At 42.1% G+C, this 21,445-nt stretch overlaps 1 protein-coding gene across 1 annotated transcript in view; it reads left to right on the forward strand.

The window, feature by feature from the left end:
• The window catches only part of OGFOD3 (2-oxoglutarate and iron dependent oxygenase domain containing 3), a gene marked incomplete at its 5' end in the record, with an annotated part of 30,970 nt that extends 22,936 nt beyond the window's left edge, over window positions 1-8,034 (forward strand). Inside the window, one exon of the mRNA XM_031059904.1 lies at window positions 6,436-8,034. Within this exon, the coding sequence (XP_030915764.1) occupies window positions 6,436-6,581 (146 nt within the window). The remainder of the gene's footprint in view (window positions 1-6,435) is intronic.
• Between the last annotated feature and the right edge of the window lie 13,411 nt (window positions 8,035-21,445).

Raw genomic sequence — 21,445 nt, forward strand, 5'->3', positions numbered from 1 at the left:
AAAGATGGAAATTTACTCATTTAAAGAGCCTCAGTAATTGTCTGCTGACAGTTGTTACCCCAAGCAGAACTGACTTCAGATTATTGCTGCCTGCAGATTGGGATGGGTGTTCTTTGAATTCTGGATCACAGTGATCCACTCACCTGCAGTGATGCTGCTTTAGATAAACTCTGAGATTACCTGGGTTTGCTATCAAGAACTGGGTGTTTGATTATTTTATCTTTTATGATTGGAAGTAAACCCTAAACTGAAAGCTTCATCTTTTGCAAAATGCTGCTGCCAGTATTTTGAAAGGGAACACATGAAACTGTTTTTCAGATGCAATTCTAAGATTATGAGATCTTTATAGCTGTAGAAGTCACAACTGATTTCTAGGTGTGTGAGGAGAGCTGTCTCACTCAGCCTGGCTGCAGTGTGCAACATGCCCCTGACTTAATTTCCAAAAGTCTCTAACTGTGAAATTGCTTCCATTCAGCCCCATCTATTCATTGTCAGGTTTTCTGCTGCAAGGTCTTTGCTCTTGATGTTGTTTTGGGGGAAGAAGGGGAAGCTGATGAAATCCAGAATTTTCTTTTTGGCCGTCCCTTTGCCAGGGGATTGTATGGGCAGTGTGTGCCACAGGACTCCCCTTCTGAAACAAAACAATGCACCAGAAACAGCACAGCTGTCCCTCATGGACACAGGGGAAAATTAATTACACTTTCTTAACACATCTCTTTTATCACAGTTGTCAGGGCTCCTCTGATTGTGTCACAGCCCCTGGTGCACAATCCCCACTGACATCCTGTGAGCAAAGCAGAAAAGCTTGAGAGGTGAAGCACAATGTGAAGGCATTTGCACTTATTTTTCCTCCTGCTGATAAAATGTGGTTTCTGAAGGAATGACCCCAGGCTGTTTTCTGTTGCTGGTACAAGTTGATGTATTTTTTATGTTCATAATGTCCCTCTGCAATGTTTTTTCTCTCCTTCTGTCTTTTTGGCTTTCCTTTGTTTGTTTTGTTTTACGCTTCTTTTGATCCTTTGTGCTTCTCTTGCCACTCCAACTCCACTTTTAAAACCACATGTTGATGAGCTTTCATGCTTCTCATTTAGGTGCTCCAGGCTTTTCTAGGGATGACTGTCATAATCACTGGTTCAGTTTTCATGCTTGACAACTAATTTACTTTTCTGTACTGCTAATGCCACTGCACTCCTAAAACCTGGTACTTGTCTCACTTAGCCTGCATTTTTGGGGACCTGATTCTGAGTGCCAAAATAAGCAGGTTTCTTTTCCTGTGAGCAGCAATTTGTTCAAGTGTCAGTGGGGAGCAGAAAGGCATTGTTAGTGATGCAGCAGAGCAGAAAAGCAGCAGTTGGAAATCCAAGAAAAAGCAATTAAACCATTGTGGGATGTCCTGTGTTTGAAAGTGCTGCCTTGGCAAGTCCCACTGCTGCTGCAGGTGCATTTGCAGCACTGCACTGCTGAGGATCAGTGGCAGCTGGGCACAGGGAGAACTGTTCTGCCAGCAGTGGAGCCTGAATTAAAATGCTTTTCACTTCCCTCAGTGCATATCACTTGCAGATTACCTAAGAAGTCTTTTAAGTCCTGACTCTCACATAGCTGACTGAACAACTCTCTAATTTATAGGATGATCTTTAACATCCCCTAGTTTGGTTGTTAGAAAACATTAGCTTTAAGAAGGAATTGTGATTTATTAACATTGAGGCTCTTTAGATTATTTTTTTTAACAGAAATGAACAAGTCAGCAGCAGTTCAAGTGTACAGACCTTTGGCTGATTCATAACCAGATGTGGCATGAAGGAACACATCTTTCTTGTGCTCTGATGGGCTTCAGAAGTGAATATTTGTCTTTTGACATCAGTCAGGACCTCTCTCTGCCACAAGAAACTCACTGTACCATGAGGAAGAAAATTCTTAATGCCAAGTGATATACAACTTTGAAAATAAATTTTTTTTGTGACAAAGGAACAGATCTAAAGTAGAATCTGTTCCTTTTAAATATATGTGGAATTCAAAATTTCCAAAATTGTCATACTGGGATTTTTCCACCTCTTTGTACCAGGATTGCCTCTGTTTGTGAGACTGTAAGAAACAGAGCAACATTTTGAAAATGAGGCCCTTCAAAACAAAGCCCTTTCAATATTCACTCTTCTTGCTGGTGTGAGACATGTTTTAGTAATCTGCAAGATATAAGGAGGAATAAGAATAAATGGCAAACATCAAGGCTTTCCTTTTTCAATCACAAAATTGGTATTCTTTCTTCTGCTGCTAAACTTGTCAGTGTTTAAAGTTCATATTTTATTGACTATTTATTCTTATCAATGAATATTCATATTTTAAAATGTCTTTATTTTGTAGAGTCTTGTGTGAATTTGGGGTCTGGCAATATTAGGCAGGTCCCAGACTTCACTTGATCATCAAGTGTAGATGCTGTTGGAATGAAATCCCACTTCTGGTTCTGTGTTCTTTATTTGCATGTGCATTTCTTGCTTTGAAGGTCAGCTTTGCTGCACTTCTTTTCAACTTACAAGGCAATTTGTTCTTCATACAAGTAATTTATTATACAAAGGCAGAAGGAAAGGTCACAATCAATTCTGTGTGTTCCTGGGAGAAACTAATCTGTGGGGCAAAATGAATTCTGTACATTGGAGAGTGCAGTGTGACTCTTAAATCTCAAACTTAGTGTATTCTCAGTGTTTCTGGAAGTGTAAAATATTTGATTTGAAAGTATGAGATATTTGGGAACACCCCCATACAGTCACTCTCATCTTCCTCTGTATTCCATCCACATCCTCTAGATTCAGTCTACATCATGATAATCTGCCAATTCCAGCTTCAGTTGTGCTCCAATCAGTAAAAACCTGCAGCACATCTTGAAGTTAAATCAATATCAGCTGAAAGCTGAGAATAATTTTTAAAAAATCCACAGAAGTAGCTGTCAGTCCTGGTGAGGAACAAATGGAGGCAGCATTAGCAGCTGCAGTAAGCACCAGCCATGCAAAGGACAGCAATTCTTAGTGATTGCAAAACTTATCACAAATTGTGCCAGGGACTGGTGAGGTGATAGCAAAGAGTGGTAGGAAAAGGAGAATCTGTTGCAGTCCAGGTTCCTTTTGTGGGATTTGCTTAAAGCACTTAAATTCTCCCAATTCATCATTTTAAAATAAGTCATTGAATTAGTTGTATAAATTTTATTGTATGCTTGCAGAAAACATTGTCACCAGTTTATTTGCCTAATGATATGATGGGGTTTCTTGGACACTCTACATGAGAATGAATTGGTGATTAATCCTAAACAGATGCAGAGGATGAGAAGACAACTGTTGTGCATTTTCCCTGGCAATGCTTCTGTCTGGCTGTCACTCAGCAGCTGAGATGCAGTTTGTCCTTCTTTCCTGAGGAACATTTAGAGCTGATAAATGTTAGGCAGAGAGTGGAAGCTGTCAGTGCATGAGATGAAAGATCTGTGGTGCCAAATAAACTGTTCCTGCTTCCCTTTAACCAGACAGAGGAGTTGCTTCACAGAATCACAGAATTCACAGAATGACAGGGTTGGAAGAGACCTTCAGGAATTCACAGAATTTACAGAATCACTGAGTTGGAAGAGACCTTCAGGATCATCGAGTCCAACCCAGCCCCAACACCTCACCCAAACCCTGGCACCCAGTGCCACATCCAGGCTTTGTTAAACACACCCAGGGATGGGGACTCCACCACCTCCCCGGGCAGCCATTCCAGAACTTTATCACCCTTTCTGTAAAACTTTTTTTCCTAATTTCCAACCTGTATTTCCCTTGGTGCAGCTGGAGGCTGTGTGCTCTGGTTCTGTCAGTGCTGCCTGGAGAAAGAGCCCAAGCTGAGCTGAGCACAGGCACCTTTCAGGAGCTGTGCAGAGTGATGGGGGCAGCCCTGAGTCTCCTTTTCTCCAGGCTGAGCACCCCCAGCTCCCTTGCTTCCCTCTGAGCAGCAGCTCAGTGTTCCCAGTGCCCCCAGCCATGGGGCAGTGGATGGGGCTGAGGCCCTTCCCATTCCCTCAGCCCTGCTTTGCCTCCCTTCCCTGGTGTCCAGGGAGGAGAGCAGGGACACAGATTAGATGGGATTAACATTCTCTATCCTCTTTTTGAACATTTCTACTCATAAAAATAATGTACTGTGGACGCTAAAGAGTGTGGCTTTGCTTCAAAAATATTGTAAAGGAAGTAAGTTTAAAAGAAATTCTTCCCCAGTGAGGAAAAAGCATCTTTGAAAACTTACTATAGCCTTGTTCAGTTACCCAGAGACCCCAGCTGATGCATATGGGAGCACACTGATACCATATATATGAAGACATATTTATTAAAGAAAGAACTTAAAAGACATTCAGTATAGCCAAAAAAAATGAATTTAACTGGCTTAACACGCTGAACTTTGTCTAGCTGTGAATTACTACTACTTCTAGTCTGAGATCAAACAAAACAGCTTGAAAGTCAGTTTAAGGCAAAGCTTTGGGTAAGCAGGTGAGGGACCAATAATAATGTACTTTAATGAAGTTGCAATACAGTGTAAAAGGGGAAAAACCTCATGACAGAGGGGTTTTGTATGGAATCCTTGAGGGCAGCACTGTTCATTGCATCACTGGTGGGACAGGAGCACATTGCCTTCATTTACTTTTCATCCAGAAAAGCAGGACAGCAAGGTGGGAACGAGCTGTGCCCACAAATGGATCTGTTCTCTCCATGTCTGAATCCACCCATTATTGAGGTGCAGGCACAGAAGGGGTGAAATTGTTATGAAAGACTCTGAAGTGCACTCTGAGAATTAGATGTGTGCTGCAGCTGAACATGAAAGGGACTCAGGGATTGGTGGGTAAACCCAGCCCCATAAAGCCAGTCCAGGTTTGTCCAAATCCCCCATGTGCTGCTCAGGAGGATGCAAGCAAAGGAACTTCTGGATCTTTGGGGTCCCTTTCAGAAGAGAAACCCAGTGATGTGCCTGGTGCCTATTTCAGCTGAGGAGGTGGAGTAAGGGTTGGAATAGCTCATGATGTTGTGCAGACTTCGGGCAGGCTTCAGCTTTTAAACAAACTCAAATATGAACAGTGGGGGGAAAGCCTGAGCAGGAAAACCTCGTGCTGTGCAGGTGTGAAATTTTGGCTTCCTCAGGAGACCTGGAGCAGTCCCACGGAGCTGTGTCAGTTCAGAGTTACCTGCTGGACATCCAACATCAAACCTGTACATTCTCAGAAGAGTTTATTCATGTGGGAATGCAGAGAGCTCCATTCTGCAGTCTCACTGGGAGGAATGGTAGTGTGCTCTGCTGTCAGCATCAAAGTCTCTGCATTTCCATCTCACCTGGTGCCACCTGAGGCCCAGAGCGTCCCCAGGCAGGGTGGTGATGGTCAAGGCTTGGGGCAGGCACACCACTGAGCACTTGTATCTGTAAAAGAAATGCCAAGCCAATGCATGGATGGAGTGGTTCTTTCTAAGGAGAATGAATTTGTGACTGTGACTTGCCTGAGTGGGAGTGATCAGAGCAGGCACAGAAAGTGATAGCAAACACTTGGTGCCATGCTGACATCTGCCACAGCTGCTTGGAAACCTGCTGAGGTTTTGTCACTGAAGGCTTTTTGCCACCTCTGTGGTGCTTCCTCCTCCTTTGGTCTAAAATCAGAGCCAGGACTAGAAGGGGAGCAGGGAGGAAATCAGTACAATTTGCTGGCAGTCACTAGAGTTACACTTTTTTGTTTTTGAGGCAGCTAAGGACTGGCTGCCACATTCTTGCCTTTTATAAAGAAGTAGCTTTGGTGGGATTCTGTGGCAGCAGCTCTCTGGCCACAGAGAGAAACACACAACTTTCCCAGGCATTGCCCGAGTAAGTCTGTGAGAAGATCAGAGAAAAGAATGAGAAACAATTCTAATCTTAACTTGCTGCACCTGTTGTTGTGAACAGGTGGAATGTGTTATGGAGATTTGTGTACCAAAGGGTGGTTTCTTAATTAGCTACTGGTGGTTTCATTGGAGGACCAATCAATTCTACCTGTATCATAACTGTCCATAAAAGCAATGGGTTTCTTAATAGAGATTGATCAGCCTTCTGTGAATCAATGCTAATTATTACCCACTGTGATGATAGGATTGCATGTCCAGCTTTGTGGCACGAAGGATGAATGTATGTTTGAAAGGGTTAAAAGCTGTCAGGGTGCAGTGTAAGCTCATAGCATGAAGGGTTAATGTATGTTTGAGAGGGTTAAAAGCTGTCAGGGTGCAGTGTAAGCTCATGGCATGAAGGGTTAATGTGAGTTTTAAAGATTTAAAAGCTGTCAGGGTGCAGTGTAAGCTGCACAGTTTGTCTGTGATCGCCTGTGGGCTCCCAGGTCACTGGAGAACAGCAGAGCTGTGGAGGGAGAGCTGAGCTGCTGGCAAACGCCACTGAAGGGTTAAATTTTTGTCTTTGCAGGCCGGGTGTCGTTTTTCACCTCGGGCTCCGAGAACCTGCACCGGGTGGAGAGGGTGAGCTGGGGCACTCGCTTTGCCATCACCATCTCCTTCAGCTGCGACCCCCAGCACGGCATCGGGGACCCCGGGGTCCCAGGGCATCCCTGAGTGCCCCGCCACAGCAGCTCTGCAGGGACAGCAACCTGCAGGGAGAGGAGACAGGAGAAGGAGCTCTTGGAACATCACATGCAATCAGAACCGCCCAGCTGTGGGAACAGCTGTCACACACTTTGTTTTCACAGCTCCTTTTCCATAAATATTGTAAATGGTGGCTCAAGGAACATCCTAAATTTGTTGCATTCTGAAAACGGTTTGACTTCATATGCCACGGGGACAGGCTGCAAAGAAGAGAGGATGGGATCCACAAACAAGAGAGAATGGGCTCCACAAAAAAGAGAGGATGGAGTACACAAAGAAGAGGGAATGGGCTCCACAAAAAAGAGGGATTGGCTCCACAAAGAAGAGAGGATGGGCTTCACAAAAAAGAGAGAATGGGCTTCACAAAGAAGAGAGGATGGGCTCCACAAAGAATCAAGAATGGGCTCCACAAAGAAGCAAGAATGGGCTCCACAAAAAAAAAAGAGGATGGAGTCCACAAAGAAGCAAGAATGGGCTTCACAAAGAAGAGAAAGTGGGCTCTTCATTTTTAAAGTATTTTTTTTAAATTCTTCAGTTTGAAACATCCAAACAATCTTTTGGGCCATGCCTTGATGTGACTCCCCAGGCTGCTCTTACCTGTTCACTTCTTCAGTCTCTTCATTACTAACGTGGTGTAGAAAGTCTGACCTCATTTAATTGAGCCTAAGTTAATTGAGACCTGAGTTAATTGAATGTTACTGTCTAGAACACACCTTCTTTTGAGAGGGATGGATTCTCTGAGTGTGGGATCCGTGGGGCCTTGAACTTTTTTTGAATACCCTGGGCCTTGAACTTTTTTTAAAATTTAATTACTACTGGTTCATAATTCAGGAAGTGTCTCAGTAGCTATTTTTTGATTTCTCTTTTCTGTTAATGAGAGCCCTGAATATTAAATTGCAGGGACTTCCAAGAGGAGCTGTGTGCAAACACTTGCATGATCCTGCCAAATACTTTAACGTTTTTACTGCAGTCAAAGATTTCTGTGGTCAGGAGGTTGATAAATAAACGGTAGAAACACCTAATTTATTTTTTTCCTCAATCAAATTCTGAAATAACCACATTGATCTGGTTTATTACCTGGGTGTATAATTTCTGGATGTATAATTTCTGTGAAACACTGAAAATCTGGGAATGTGCTTTGATTTTTTTAATTTTATGCATACGGTTTGGACTTTGTAATGTACCCTTCTGTGGAAATAATAATTACTGGGGGGAATTACAGTGAAGATCAATATAAAGAGGAATAAGAGGACACTTGGACTTGTGAGGGCTCTAATTGGGCACACCAGCCAGATTAGTCCTCTAATTTTATTTCTTTGTTCTGAAACCTGAAAAAGTCTTCCTTATCTGTACTAACAAGGGAGAATTGTTAAATTGGCTGGATGCAAGGAAATATTAAAGTCACTTGGGTTTCATATTGAAATACTTGTCTGAAAGCCTGTTTATTCCAAGGAATTTGCATTACACCATGTTTGAAGTCTGTGTGAAGGCAGACCAAGATCACCAGCAGCTTTACTGGATTGAGCTTGATTCAAATGTAGATTTAAATGAGATTTAAATGCAGAGCTTTTCCCTGCCAGATACCTGATAGGAATCTGAACATGAATGTGTTTGCTGGTTTACTCCTGACATGCCAGCTGTGAGTGGCACTTTGGAGCTGCCCTCTGTCAGATCCTGCTCAACAAGATCATCTCAGCCCATGGGGAAATCTCAGCTCATCTCCTCTTGGGTTTTCATCTTCTGAAGATTCTGTGTCCTGTAATAACTGCAGCTCATGGTGCATCTCCTGCTGGGAACTGAGGGATGTTCAGAAATAAAATCAAGCTGGTTCTTGTCTTTTGGACTCTTTAAGCCTCAGTAATTTGGGCAATACGGTGACCAAACTTCTCACCTGTAATTTGGGAAATTGTGCACTGTGCATGGTAGGAGAGCTCTTCTTTGGAAAAAAACCAAATATTTTGTATGTTTTAGTGCCACTGAGATTCTTCTGTTTAGAGCTTCAATATCCAGACTACTAAAAGCAATGCCTAAATCTAGGGAGATTTAAATGGCAAATGAGGAAATAAAGTGCAATCTAAAAGTTTCTGAAGGTGGCCTCCAGCAGGAAGCAGTAATTGCAGAATGTTCCTGGGGCAGAGTGGAATTTGAATTCACTGCTTAATAAGAACGAACTTGCTTGAATTTATTTTAGGCCACTTAAATACCCTGAATAACTTTTTATTAAGAGTCTCTCCAGGTAATGGCATGTAACTCTGAACTTGAAACAGATTAATTTCTGTCCTTTTGGAGGCTCAGCTGCCTGTTGCTACTGGGAACTGCAGGGCTCTGATTTTTAGAACTCTGACTGCTCCAAGGGCAGGATTTCTTCAAGTGATGAAGAAATATTAAAGTAGCATCAATCTGATGCCAAATTGCTGCAGAGAAGTGCTCTGAATTGAGCAGAGGTGATGTCAGAACGTGGCTGGATGTGTCCCAGCTGTGTGAGGACCTTTCTGAAGAGTTAAAACAAAGTCAAGAAAGGTCAGAGCTTGTGCAGTGGGAATTGGGGCCCAGTCCTGATGGTAAAATTACAGCTTTGCACCTGGAAGCAGACTTGTTACCAGTGTCTGGGAATGCTGGGTTGTACTTGGGAAGGAAATCACTTGAAAGGAAAGGGAAAGGCTGCTGGTGGGAAAAGTCCCAGAGTAAAATAGAAAATGCAGCAGGAGAGCAAGCCAGATTTGACTCCCTGCAGTGAGACTGAGTGAAGCCTCCTGAGGACTTCTGTGAAGCTGTGCTACTTTTAAAACCATATTTCCATTCAAATGTTTTGTGGAATATCAGGAACTTTTGAAAAATTGACAGGTTTTGTGGTCACATTAGGTTTTTAGTGTACACCTACCTTTCAGTCCTGTAGCATGCATTCAATTTAATTTTTTTAAATTCCCTGTGTTTCTAGGAACTCTAGGTGGACTTCTTGGCATTCCTCATGGATAACATTTTTATTGTGTAAGCAGTTGTGGAATCATTACAGCTTTGAATTCCTTGTAAGTCAACTGAAGGTTTAGGAAGATACATTTCTGTTGAGATTTTCCTGAATATGTATAATCCTGAAATGATACGTGTATCATCCACCTGAAATATTCTGTACTCCATCTCAGTTTCAAGTCCAGAAATGTGTACGAGGATACCAAATTTACAAAAAGATTTAAATTTGGATTTATAGCAGAAATTCAACTTCATGTCTTATTTTTAAGGTCAGCAGCTGGGTGCTTTAGGAGGCTGTAGCACCTAATAATGTGCACATTGAAATAAAACAGCTGAAAAGGCATTGATGATCACTGTGACTAAGGAAATCTGGTTTTGTTTCTTCAATTGCATTTCTTGGTATTGAATTGCTCCCTCACAGCTCTCCTTTATCCAGTAAAAAAAGATTCTATTGTTTTTAATGTAAGAGTTCCTGGTGTTCCTTCTCCACCCAGATATCCTTGCACAGTGTTTGCAGAGGATTTGGTTCTCTCTAAGCTGCCCATGCAGAGCTCTGTGCAATACTTTTGTCTTGTCTAACTAAACTCTAAATTCTAAAACCAGGAAATGCTGCTGGAGGTCAGTGCTCTTTGAGCGGGGAAGAATAAATAGAACCCATCTACCTTCTCCAAATGAAAAAGAAACATAAAATAAAAATAAATAAAATAAAATTTTAAAAAATAAAATAGAAATTTAAAAATAAAATTTTAAAAATAAAAAAATAAAATAAAATCCCAGCTCCCTTTTTTCAGTCTTTAGTGGAAATCCAAGCACACATTGCAGGAGCAGCAGAAGAGTTATTTCCTTTGTGAGCCCCAGGTGGCTCTGGCACACGTGGATTGTCTCAGCCTGGGAAATGCAGCTGAGGCTTCTCCTGGAGGGTGGGAATCCTGAGTGCCCTCTGCTCCTTGGGAGCACCCTGAGAGCTGCAGCTCTGCCTTGCTCGGGGGCTTGGGAGCATCCTCAGGAAGCTGAAAGTTCATTTTACATCCTTGGCTGAGCCCTGCTTTCAGCTTTCTTTTCCTGGTTGTTAATTTATCCCCAAAAATAAAAAAAAGTGGCCATTTTTTATCTTCTGTGAGTGCTGCTGGCTTTGGGCTAAAGTTTTTCAGGGTGGGCTGTGCAAAGGAAATAAAAAATGTCCAGTTTGCCAAGTACACATCTTTTGAGTGTGTCCATCATCTCCCCTCAGATCATTCATTTCACTTCCCACTTCTGTCCCAAGTACTGACCAGGGGACAGAGCTCAGGGCATTATTTATTCACTGACTGGCTTGCTAGCACTGCAGAGGAGCTGGCTTTTTCCTCTGATCCTTTTAGCTAACATGGGGTATTAATTGTAAAATTAATTTTTAGAAATAATCGTAAAAAGGGTAAATTTTTATGACTTTCTATTAATATTTATTAATAGGAATTTTTTTAATTTTATTAATATTTATTAATAGTATTAAATAGTATTTTCATTAAATAAAAGTATTATTATGAAATAGTATTTAATAGTATTAATAGTATTAATTAATAGTATTAATAGTATTTTAAACAATAAATAATTATTAAATTGTATTAAATTAAATAGTATTTAATAGCATTGAGTATTATGATTAAGTATTGATATTTATATTTAATATTAATAAACACTAGTGTTAAATATTACTATTGCTATTAAATTGCATTTAATTAAATTTCATTAATATGAATTTAATTAATCTCTAATTAATATTTATTAGACTTATTTCTAACTCAATATTTTGGAGATTTTTCATTCCTCAGCATTTGGTTTTTTCCCAAATACTCCTGTTTTTCTTCTAGCAGAGGCATTGTCCATGTTTAGCCCGATTATTTCAGAAATATTTCTTTCCATCTTGCCTGTTTTCCTGTAAAGCTGAAATAAGGACAAGGTGAGCATTATTGAGTATTCTTGTGTTTCCTGATACCTCCTGGACAAGGAGGAGGCAATTTTGCAACAGAGACCAGAGAGAGTGAGTCAGACCTTGGGACCACAAGAAATGCCTTGAATAATTGAGTAATTCTTACTCTGGAATCAATAAAGCAGCCTGGAAGTACCATCTGCTTTCTTTTTGTAGTATTGAGATGCATCTAATTAAAAATACCTTGGTTTGCTGCTGAATAACCCTGAGGCTGTCCAAGGAACCCATGGTGGGTGAATCCACGAGCTGCCAGGTCAGACTGATTGTTCCGAATGAGCTGCACTGAAACCTTCCCCTTTCTGAAGGAAATATTCTATTTATAGGGAGAAGCTGAGATTTGTGGAGTGTTCATGTTCCGTGTTCCAGGGAATTTCTTGGAATAGTCCTCCAGTGAGCGCAAAAAAAATCTCATTTTAGACATGGATACCCTTCCTGTTCTTTAATTAACAAACCACAGCAGCCCCTCCACCCCCCAAAAAGACACCGAGTTCCTGAGCCACGATTTTGCTGTTCAGACACCTTGAGGGTTTGTCTCATTCCTCAGTTTATACAATTCGTTTAAGCTGTTTATATAGGTGCCTGGACACTTTGCTGCTGACTCCACAGAACAAAAATCTTGCTGTTTTCTTTTGAGAGAGCTTCTCCCTGCCAGGGGAAGGTCTCTGCGTGGATTCCTACCTTGGAGGTGACCTCCTCAGCATATGAACTTGCCAGCCAGACCATTAAATCTTGTGGGAATAAACAGAGGCAGCTCCTAATGGAGTCATTCTGCATGTCTTGGCTCAGGGGGGTGGTTTCTTCCATTCCCTCGAGCTGGGAATTGTGTTTATTTCTGATTTATGTTCCTGAAGAGCAGACGTGTTCTGGGAGTCCTCCCTGCATAATGGGGTTTTAATTGTGGTTCACTGAATAACCTTGTAAAAAGAAGGTTTTACCAGGTGAATCAAAACTTAAAAAGCTGCTCTGAAAGAAGACAAACTCTGAGCCCATTTAGTCCCCACACTTCTCAACACAAAAGAAATGACAGAAGTGATCTTGGATTATTTCTACTTTGCTACGGGCCATAAATGTGTGTTTTCTTGGGTTTTTTTATATTAAAGGAAAATAGGAATTAATTTGAGAGTCATTCCTTTCCACAGGGATGAACATGATCAAAATAAACCTTGACTAGTAGGGAAAAAGCAATTTTACAGAAGCCAGCCAAGCAGGGGGGGAAGGCAAATTTCAGATTATGTCAGGCAGAGAGCAGCTACAGGAGATTTCTCCCACACTGACATGTCTGTGTCACTTGGAACTGACATTTTCTCCTCCTCCTCACTCTGCTTTATTGTTTCGTTAGATCAGACAGGTGGAAACTGAGAGCTTTCAGGCAGCAAAGCCCTTCCTGTTCAAACCTTTTACAAAATTTTCATTTGTTTCAGCTATTTATCCTGTCCATCCTCTGCTTGAACTAATAATGAACAGTGAATATGCTAAAATAAGTTAAGTGATGCTGCATCCACCTATTTAAAAATGATGGATTATGCTTTCTTCTGCATTTATCTTGTGTATCAAATGGGCATTTTTTAAGTGATGGTGTCCTCCACACACAGCTTGTTTCTGTTGCACCTTTTCTGGAACTGGACAGAATTTAGACTTGTAAATAAGAAATAGTCTAAGAAGAAATTAAAACTAAATTAATAAATATACAGAAGTGTACAGAAAGTTTCCCTTTGGGACAAAAAAAAAAAAAGGTTTGAAAATTTGTGGGTTTTACAAAATTTTCAATAGGGCCTCTTGATAACCACTTGTTTCAGCTATTTATCCTGTCCATCCTCTGCTTGAATTAATAATGAACAGCGAATATGCTAAAATAAGTTAAGTGATGCCACATCCACCTATTTAAAAATGATGGGTTATGCTTTCTTCTGCAATTATCAAATGGGCATTTTTTAAGTGATGGTGTCCTCCACACACAGCTTGTTTCTGTTGCACCTTTTCTGGAACTGGATAGAATTTAGACCTGTAAATAAGAAATAATCCAAGAAGAAATCGAAACTGAATTAATAAATGTACAGAAGTGTACAGAAAGTTTCCCTTTGGGGGAAAAAAAAAGGGTTGAAAATCTGTGGGTTTTGGAGTTGTAAGAAAAAACAGGAAAAAAAATGAATTTATTAATCTTTTAATGGGGCTGTAGGGAATCTGCACCTGCTCCTCAGTACCTGGAGATCCAGTCCTCCCCCTGCCTCTTTTCCCTTTCTAGGGACACATTTTGATGGAGGTTTTGATCCCTTTAGACCACGAGCAGGAAAAATCTCCTTTCTCTACCTCAGCAGCAGCACAAGACCTGAGGATTCCTGTGGATTTCTCAGGAATTCTGTGCCCACCTGGAGCAGTGCCCAGCTGTCAGCAACTTGAGACCTCTTGACTTTGGTTTTTTTAATGCCTTTAGCATGGAGGTGAGTCAGTGAATTCCAGTGCTGCAAAAATTATCACCTTCAATGCAAGTTAAACACGTTTTGAGTCTGTTGCTAATTTTTTACTTAAGGCTTTGGAGCAGACTGCTAAAACTTGTCCTCTTCCTAATCATTCTCCTTAAATGAAATACTTCAGCCACAAGGCATGCACAAAAGGGCAGTAATCAAAAACCTTTCCATAGCTGAGTTGTACAGGAAGATATTTCTGAGATGTTCAGGTCTAAATTAATGATTCTGTCCTCTGGTCAGGCCAGGTTTGTGATTTGCAGGATCTGGGCAAGGCAGAAATGAAGATGTTTGATGGCCCAGCTCCCCTGGAGTGGGAGGTGTAATAATTCTGTAATTGTGGTGCACTGGTAAAGGTTTCTGTGTTAAATTTACAAATATGACAGGGTCATCAGGAGCTGCCAAGGCCTCTTGTTAGACCATATAGACAGAACAAAAAACCAGAAATATTTGAGCCTTAAAGCCTTGTTTATAATGAATGAAACTGAGGGAATGAGTCAATCAATTAGCTTGAAAAGCAGATATCAGGGTTAGTGAGCCCTGCTTTTATTTCCTTCTGGCTGGGGATGGATGTGGGGCTGGGAGAAGGTTCAGTCACTCCTGCTCTAGACATCCACAGCTTCCTCCCATGAGCTGCTGAGGGCTTGTTTGTCCTGCAGAGGAGACAAAGGATATTCCAAATCTTTTAAATTAATAAAATTCCAGTTCTCTAATAGCAGCACCTGCTTGCTGGGTGCATTCTGAGTAGTCCAGCTACACCAGACTGGATCACTCAGATACAGACATGGGTTTTCCAGTTGTGTCCATGGCCCTGGAAGGGGAGGACAGCACATCTGAGCCAGCTTTAGTCATGGAGCATGCCAGGGGTTCATGTTTGCATCAGTGTGACAAGTAAAATCTGCCTCTCAATTAACAGCCTTGAAACTGAAAAATTATTATTTTGTTGGGAAGAACACAGGTGTGGAAAGAATGCTTGGCTTAATGAGCTTATCTAATCCCAGTCTCCTTCATGAGTATGAGCCTGACTGCAAATACTGAAGCTCTTTTTAGAGATAATAGCCAAGAATGCTTCCTAATCACAGGAGGATTTACCATTCCTAAACAGCTAAAAAGCTGAAACTAATCAGAAATATGAAAACTCCATAAAAATGAAGGTTTTGCAACATGGGCGTGTTGGAGCTGGGCGCTCCCTCTGGGCTGGAGCCAGTCCTTGGCAAGAATTTGTGCAACAGCCTCAGGTGCCACAAACCCTCTGTATTTCAGCAAAACAACTTTCAGGTTGTTATAATCTTGAGGTTTTCCTAGGATTTCTCCCCCCTGAGAGCAGGGGAAGGTTCCTGCCAGGGACGTGTCCCCCAGGAGCTCCCAGGGTGTCAGCCCTGTCTCCTCCTGGAGACAGCTTCTCTAAACACTGGGGATGGTGTTTATCCTCAGAGCCTGGGCTCCATCAATTTGTCCAGTTTATGTTGGGAAGAGACAATAAAACTGCTGCTTACAGGAATTCTGACTGCACAAACCCCAGATGAGGAGACCCCGGTGTGCCCCAGCCCCAGGTGGGTGGTGGGGACCACCCCAGGAGGGGATTTGGGGTTTGCTGGGGCTGGAGGGTTTGCTGTGGCTCTCAGCAGCTAGGATGGGGAGGACAGATCTGGACACCCCAAGGAGGTGGTGGAGGAAGGAAAGTCCCCATGGTGGGGTTGGGAAGGGATATTTGGGCTCCTTGTGGGACTCATTGCAGGTGAGGGGAAGGAGCAGATGAAGAGGGGCTGGGAAGGAGCAGATGCTAGACCTGGGTGACACTGAGTGCTGAATGGCAAGGTGTGACACCCCAAATGACAGATTGAAATCACAGGGATGCACAGGATGGGGAAAGGGAAAAGGAGCTGCTGTTCCAGGGACTTCAGCAGAGGGTGGGATCCATTTACAAGCAGAGTCTGAAATGCTGTTTAGAGACAATTCACCTCATCCTGGGGGTTGAGATCAGCCTGCAGCCCTTCTCCAGCCATCCTCTGCTGCCAGGAGCTGCTGATTTTTTGTAGCTTCTTGGGTAAAGAAAGGAGGTTGGTGGGAAAGCAGTGCCATGGGGAGATGCTCTGGGACACTTAACAGGGAGGAAGGATCCTGACAGCATTGCTGCCATCCTCTTGTCAGCACAGCAGCCCCAAAATCCAGCAGAAAACCCAGGGGGACAGAGGCAGTGTGTGGAGATGGCCAGTGGGAAGTCACTGCTTTATTGAGGTGCTGTTTTGTGGTGGTGTTTGTGGGTTTTCAGCATGAGGGAAGAGATGAGAATCTTGACTCCACGTTTCAGAAGGCTGATTTATTATTTTATGATATATATTATATTAAAAGAAAATGATATACTAAAAATTATTCTAAAAGAATAGAAGAAAGGATTTCATCAGAAGGCTTGAAAGGAAAAGGAATGGAATGATAATAAAATTTTGTGACTGACCAGAGAGTCTGAGACAGCTGGACTGTGATTGGCCATTAATTAGAAACAACCACATGAGGCCAATCACAGATGCACCTGTTGCATTCCACAGCAGCAGATAATCATTGGTTACATTTCATTTCTGAGGCCTCTCAGCTTCTCAGGAGAAAAAATCCTAGCAAAAGGATTTTTCAGAAAATATGTGACACTGTTTAATTGTTTTGCTAAAGCAGCTGCTTCTGCCTTATTAATTTAGAAGACATTACTGACTGAAAAGATGAATTCTAGCTCACACTTTATCTTGATTCTTTTTCCTCTGGGGCAATGAGAGAATATCCCATAACACTTCTCTACCTGAAATCACAGGATGTCTTGGAGATCTGCCTTAAGCTTTGTCCTCTTGTTTAAAAAAAAGGGGATATTTAAAATAATGTAGAGCCCACCAGGAACTTCATCTTCTCAGCAGCCCAGACTCAGAATGGGTGAGTTCTGTTAATTTAGAGCACTTTGACAAAATATTCAATTGAGGAGCCAGTGGAGTACTCCAGGAGTTACCATCAGGTCATTTGTCCTGCCTGTGTGAGAGCTGCAACTCTGGGCAGGTTTGGATTCTATTTCTTTTCATTTAATTTCATTTCATTTCATTCACCAGTTTTGTAACCACGGGTAACAGCAGAACTGACATGGCTCTGCACTGCTGCAAGGAGGCTGTCAAGGTTGTCAGGTTTTAAAATCAACCTGCTTTGATGACTCTTGTGTTCTGCAGCATTTAACTTACAAAGTTTGCCCTGAAAAACCCGTTTAAAAATTACTTTCCTTTTTTTTTTGCAGCATTTGAACTGAAAGCAAGGTAGAAGAAGTTCGAGGATGCCTTTACAAAAGACTGGTGTGCTGCCAGAGATACAAGATCTGGCTTGTTCCAATGTCTTCTCTCTTGCAGAAAAATAAATTTACTTTGTTCTGAAGCATGTTGGGAAGGATGAGGTTCAGAACAGACTCTTCCTTCCTTCCTAAAGGATTGGAGGAGCCACAACCTCTTGGAGGCTTTGACCATTTGTCACTTTGGAAGTGCAAAGGAGATAAATCTGCCTGTGGTCAGTGAGGTGATGCAGCATTGCCTTCCTCAGGCTCCTCTCAGCCTGAAGCCATTTCTCTGTGCTCTCATCACTGAGTAATTCAGGGTGACACATCAGGGATTTCACCTCTGTGTTTTGCAGGGGGTGTGGCTGTCCCAGCCCTTCTCCCCACACCTGAGACTGTGAACACAAGAACTGGAATTGGGGGATACAAACACCTTCCCCATACCATGAAATTACAGATTTAAAGATTTTTCTTTAAAAAATTTTTATTTAAAAAAATTTGGACTAAACCCAAAACTTGTTGTGGTTGTGGGGTTTTTTTTTGTTGTTTTTTTTTTTTTCCTGCATAACAGAGATAGATACTAAATACCCCAAAGCACACATCCTCAGGAGAGAAAATATTCTCCTATATGGATGGAGGTAAGAGCCCAAGTGGTGCTCCGTCCCTCCCCACTTAAATGAGATCTGCAAGGAGCTTTAACACTGGGCACCACAGGATGTGGAGCTTCACTTTCTCTTCTGGCCTAAGAGAAGCTGCTGCAAGGATTGAAGCAATGCTTTGAATTTTGAGGGACATTTTCCATAAGAAACTCGCCTTTGTATTAAAAAAAACCCCAACACACGAAAGCAGCCAAGCAAAGTTAGTTGGTTGTGATTTCCTCTGCTTCTCTTGTTGGGAATTAATTGTGCTGTGCCTCAGGCAGGCAGAGGTTCCTCGACAGATTTAATCATTCTAAAAGGATGGCAGCAGCAAAGTGACAGGGAGGTTCTGCTGTGTTTAGCAGCCAGTAATGAGTGTTGGGATAATTCTGTCTGTGCAGCCTCCTCTGCATGGGTAACGTGTCCTTACCTGCACTGATCCCAGCCCATAATGTGGGCGTGAGGCTCCCAGGAGAAAAAGGAGAGATTTTGCTTCCCTGCCCATCTCCTGTTGTCTCCCCGCAAGGAAGGGCTTTAAGGAGGGTGCTGGTGGCATTGACATTCCTTGAACATGATCCCTTCACCCAGGGATTTTCTCCTGGGAAGCTGAAAGGCAGCAAGAGAGGCCTCAGAAAAAATGAAAACAATTCTTATCTCATTTGCTTCTCCTGTGTTGTGCTCGCATGGAATGTGTTTGGGGATTGTTTACCCACAGGTGATTGTTCCATTGGATTCTGCTGTGAGTTGTTTTCACTCTTTGGCCAATCAGGGCCAAGCTGTGTTGGGAGTCTGAAAAGAGTCACAAGTTTTCATTATTATCTCTTTAGCCGTCTCTAAGTATCCTTTCTGTATTCTTTAATATAGTATCATAAAGCAATCAATTAGCCTTCTGATAAGATGGAGTCAGATGCATCATTCCTTCCTTCATTAGTGGCCCTGCATTTATGATCCTGGTGCACTGAAATGCAGAATTATGATCCTGGTGCACTGAAATGCTGGTGTTTGTATCAGGAGGCTCATTCCAGCCAGACACAGCTGCCAGGGCAGGGGTGAAGGAGCATCTTCACTGCCCACTGCCATAAATCAAAGGCAGAGAGGTTCTGGTTTACACACATTTCTCTGTCTGACCATGGACAGCTACCCTGAACCCCAAGTTACCCCTACAAGGAGACCTTTTCCCCTTCACACACAGCATCTCTCACCCAGTGACCTCAAAACCTGTCACACACAACAGTGACGCCTTAAAATGTGACCTTAAAATTTCCACAGGCACTGGAAACAGCATTGCCATTTTCTAGGCAATGGACAGCAGCACAAGTGATCCCCCTGAGGTCATTTTCTAGCAGGATCCAGGATTCTGAGCTGCCCTGTTGCAGTGAATCCCTGTGCTCACTCCAGCACTGTGGCAGGCTCCAACACCTGTCACAGACATTTCTTTTATGAAAACTCTTCTCTTAAGATTTTCCCTGCTGAAGCTGAGAAGTTCAGAACTAGACATAAACAATAGGTTATCTGCTGCTGTAGAATGCAACAGGTCAGTCTAGATTAGCTCATCTTCAATATTTAGAAATAATAGCCAATCTAGAACTGAGAGCTCTCTCAGACTGTGTCTGAGAGAGCAGAGTTTGTTATCATTCTTTACTTTTCTATTTTTAAGTTAGCAGCTTCTGAAAAGCTTTCCTGCTTTTTCTTTGTAGTATAGTATAATGTAGCATATATATGTCATAAAATAATAAATCAAGCCTTCTGATCATGAAGTCAAAGATCTCATCTCTTTCTTCATCCCAAGAACCCTTGTGACCAGCATCACAAGCACCAAACCCTGGGAAATCCCTCCTGGTTTTCATTCACTGATTTGTTCTAAGCCTGCCTGTGCTATCAACAGCACCAGAGCTTTTGGGGAAGAAGCCTCTGAGCCCCCAGCAGCAGCTGAGGTGAAGGAAGGTAAATAAATGTATTTGGCTGCAGGGAACAGGGCAGGCAGGGGCTGCAGACCCCTCAAATGCTCCTGCTACCACCCCTTAACCTGGACACTGCCAGGGGCAGGAAGCTGTTTTCAAAATGTGGAGCTCCAGCTGATTTTACAGCAAAGCCATTTCTGTAAAACATTGCCTTCTATGGTGTTAAATGAAAGAAAAAACCCATCTGTTACAAAGAAAAAGGAGAAGTTTGATTTAAACCTGTGGGGTGGCTGGGATTTTGAGCAGTGCAGTGCTGGGGGATGCTGCCAGCCAGGGAGGGGCTGTGGGAGCCTGGCACAGGAGCTGCTGCTGCCTCTGTGGGTTCAGGTGTCCCCTCTGCACATGTCAGCGCTGCTGTTCTGCCTCCCCTTTTACATTAGAGTTAATTCACCTGCTCCATTCTTGCAGATTTTTGAAAGATGGGCTCAGTGTACCCAAGAATAATTACTCTGCAGTGCCTTCTTGCAAGAGGCAGCCCTGTGCTTCTCAAATGTCAGGCTGATATTTAAAAGAATAACAGAGGTAGAAGGCTGTGAGTTTGACGGAGATCCCTGGCTTGCAGGAGCACACAATGAACTGTCTCTGACAGGCTGTGTTTTTGGACACACCACATTTAGCTTCAGGAATCTCCCTTGCTTTGTTTGGATGGAATCATGTTTGGTTCTAGTTAAGAATTCAGGAGCTGAATTCAAGATCCTAACAGGAATGCACAAGGAAAGACTAACAGCACCTCAGAGAGAGATTGGCCAAAACAAGCTGGAACAAACTTGGCAGATTTTACTCCTCCAGCATTAGCATGGCTTTGGTTTTAGAGCTGTTCCCTCTGCCAAGCATGTGGTTTGACTGTTATTTACTTATTTACAACTTATTTACTACTTATTTACTACTTTCCTTCCAGATATCTCGATGGAGGGGTCTGGGTAGGATCTTCCACAGTTTTGAAGTTCAGCCTTTTTTAATAAATGTTTTAATGACTGCTTTTTAACTCTTGACCCCGTCTCTGACTGTAGAAGCATTTCTAGTGCTCACCAAAATGTTTCATTTAAATTAAAACTGGTATTATAAATGGAGAGAACCAGAAAAGCAGAGCCCAAATGCCAGAAGACTTCTACAGGATTCATTTCTCCCTTTCCTCTTTTAATTCTCCCTTTCTTGGGTGGGTGACCAAAGTAAAATGATGCAGCAGTTTTGTTTTGGTAAGTTCCATTGGCAGCATTTTCTTTGGGCTCCAGTTGTGACCACAGAACACAAAGCTCACTTTTGACCATTCACATTTGTTAAACTGAAATTAGGCTCCCCCAAAAGTGATATATGCCAAACCAGAAACTCAGCGTGGGCAGAAAGCTGCATTCCTGAGCGGAAATATTTATGATAAAAAATATATATTTGATATATATTTGATATAATTTTGTTTTTTGTCCCATTTAAGATTTTAATATACCTATATTTAGCATAACATTAATATATTAATATTTCCAGTTATTATTATAGCAATACTTTAATATTAACATATTGTTTTATTAATATATCAATATGATTGCTAAT

The sequence above is a fragment of the Geospiza fortis genome, unplaced genomic scaffold (genome assembly GCF_000277835.1).
Source record: "Geospiza fortis unplaced genomic scaffold, GeoFor_1.0 scaffold244, whole genome shotgun sequence".
NCBI classification, from domain to species: Eukaryota; Metazoa; Chordata; class Aves; order Passeriformes; family Thraupidae; genus Geospiza; species Geospiza fortis.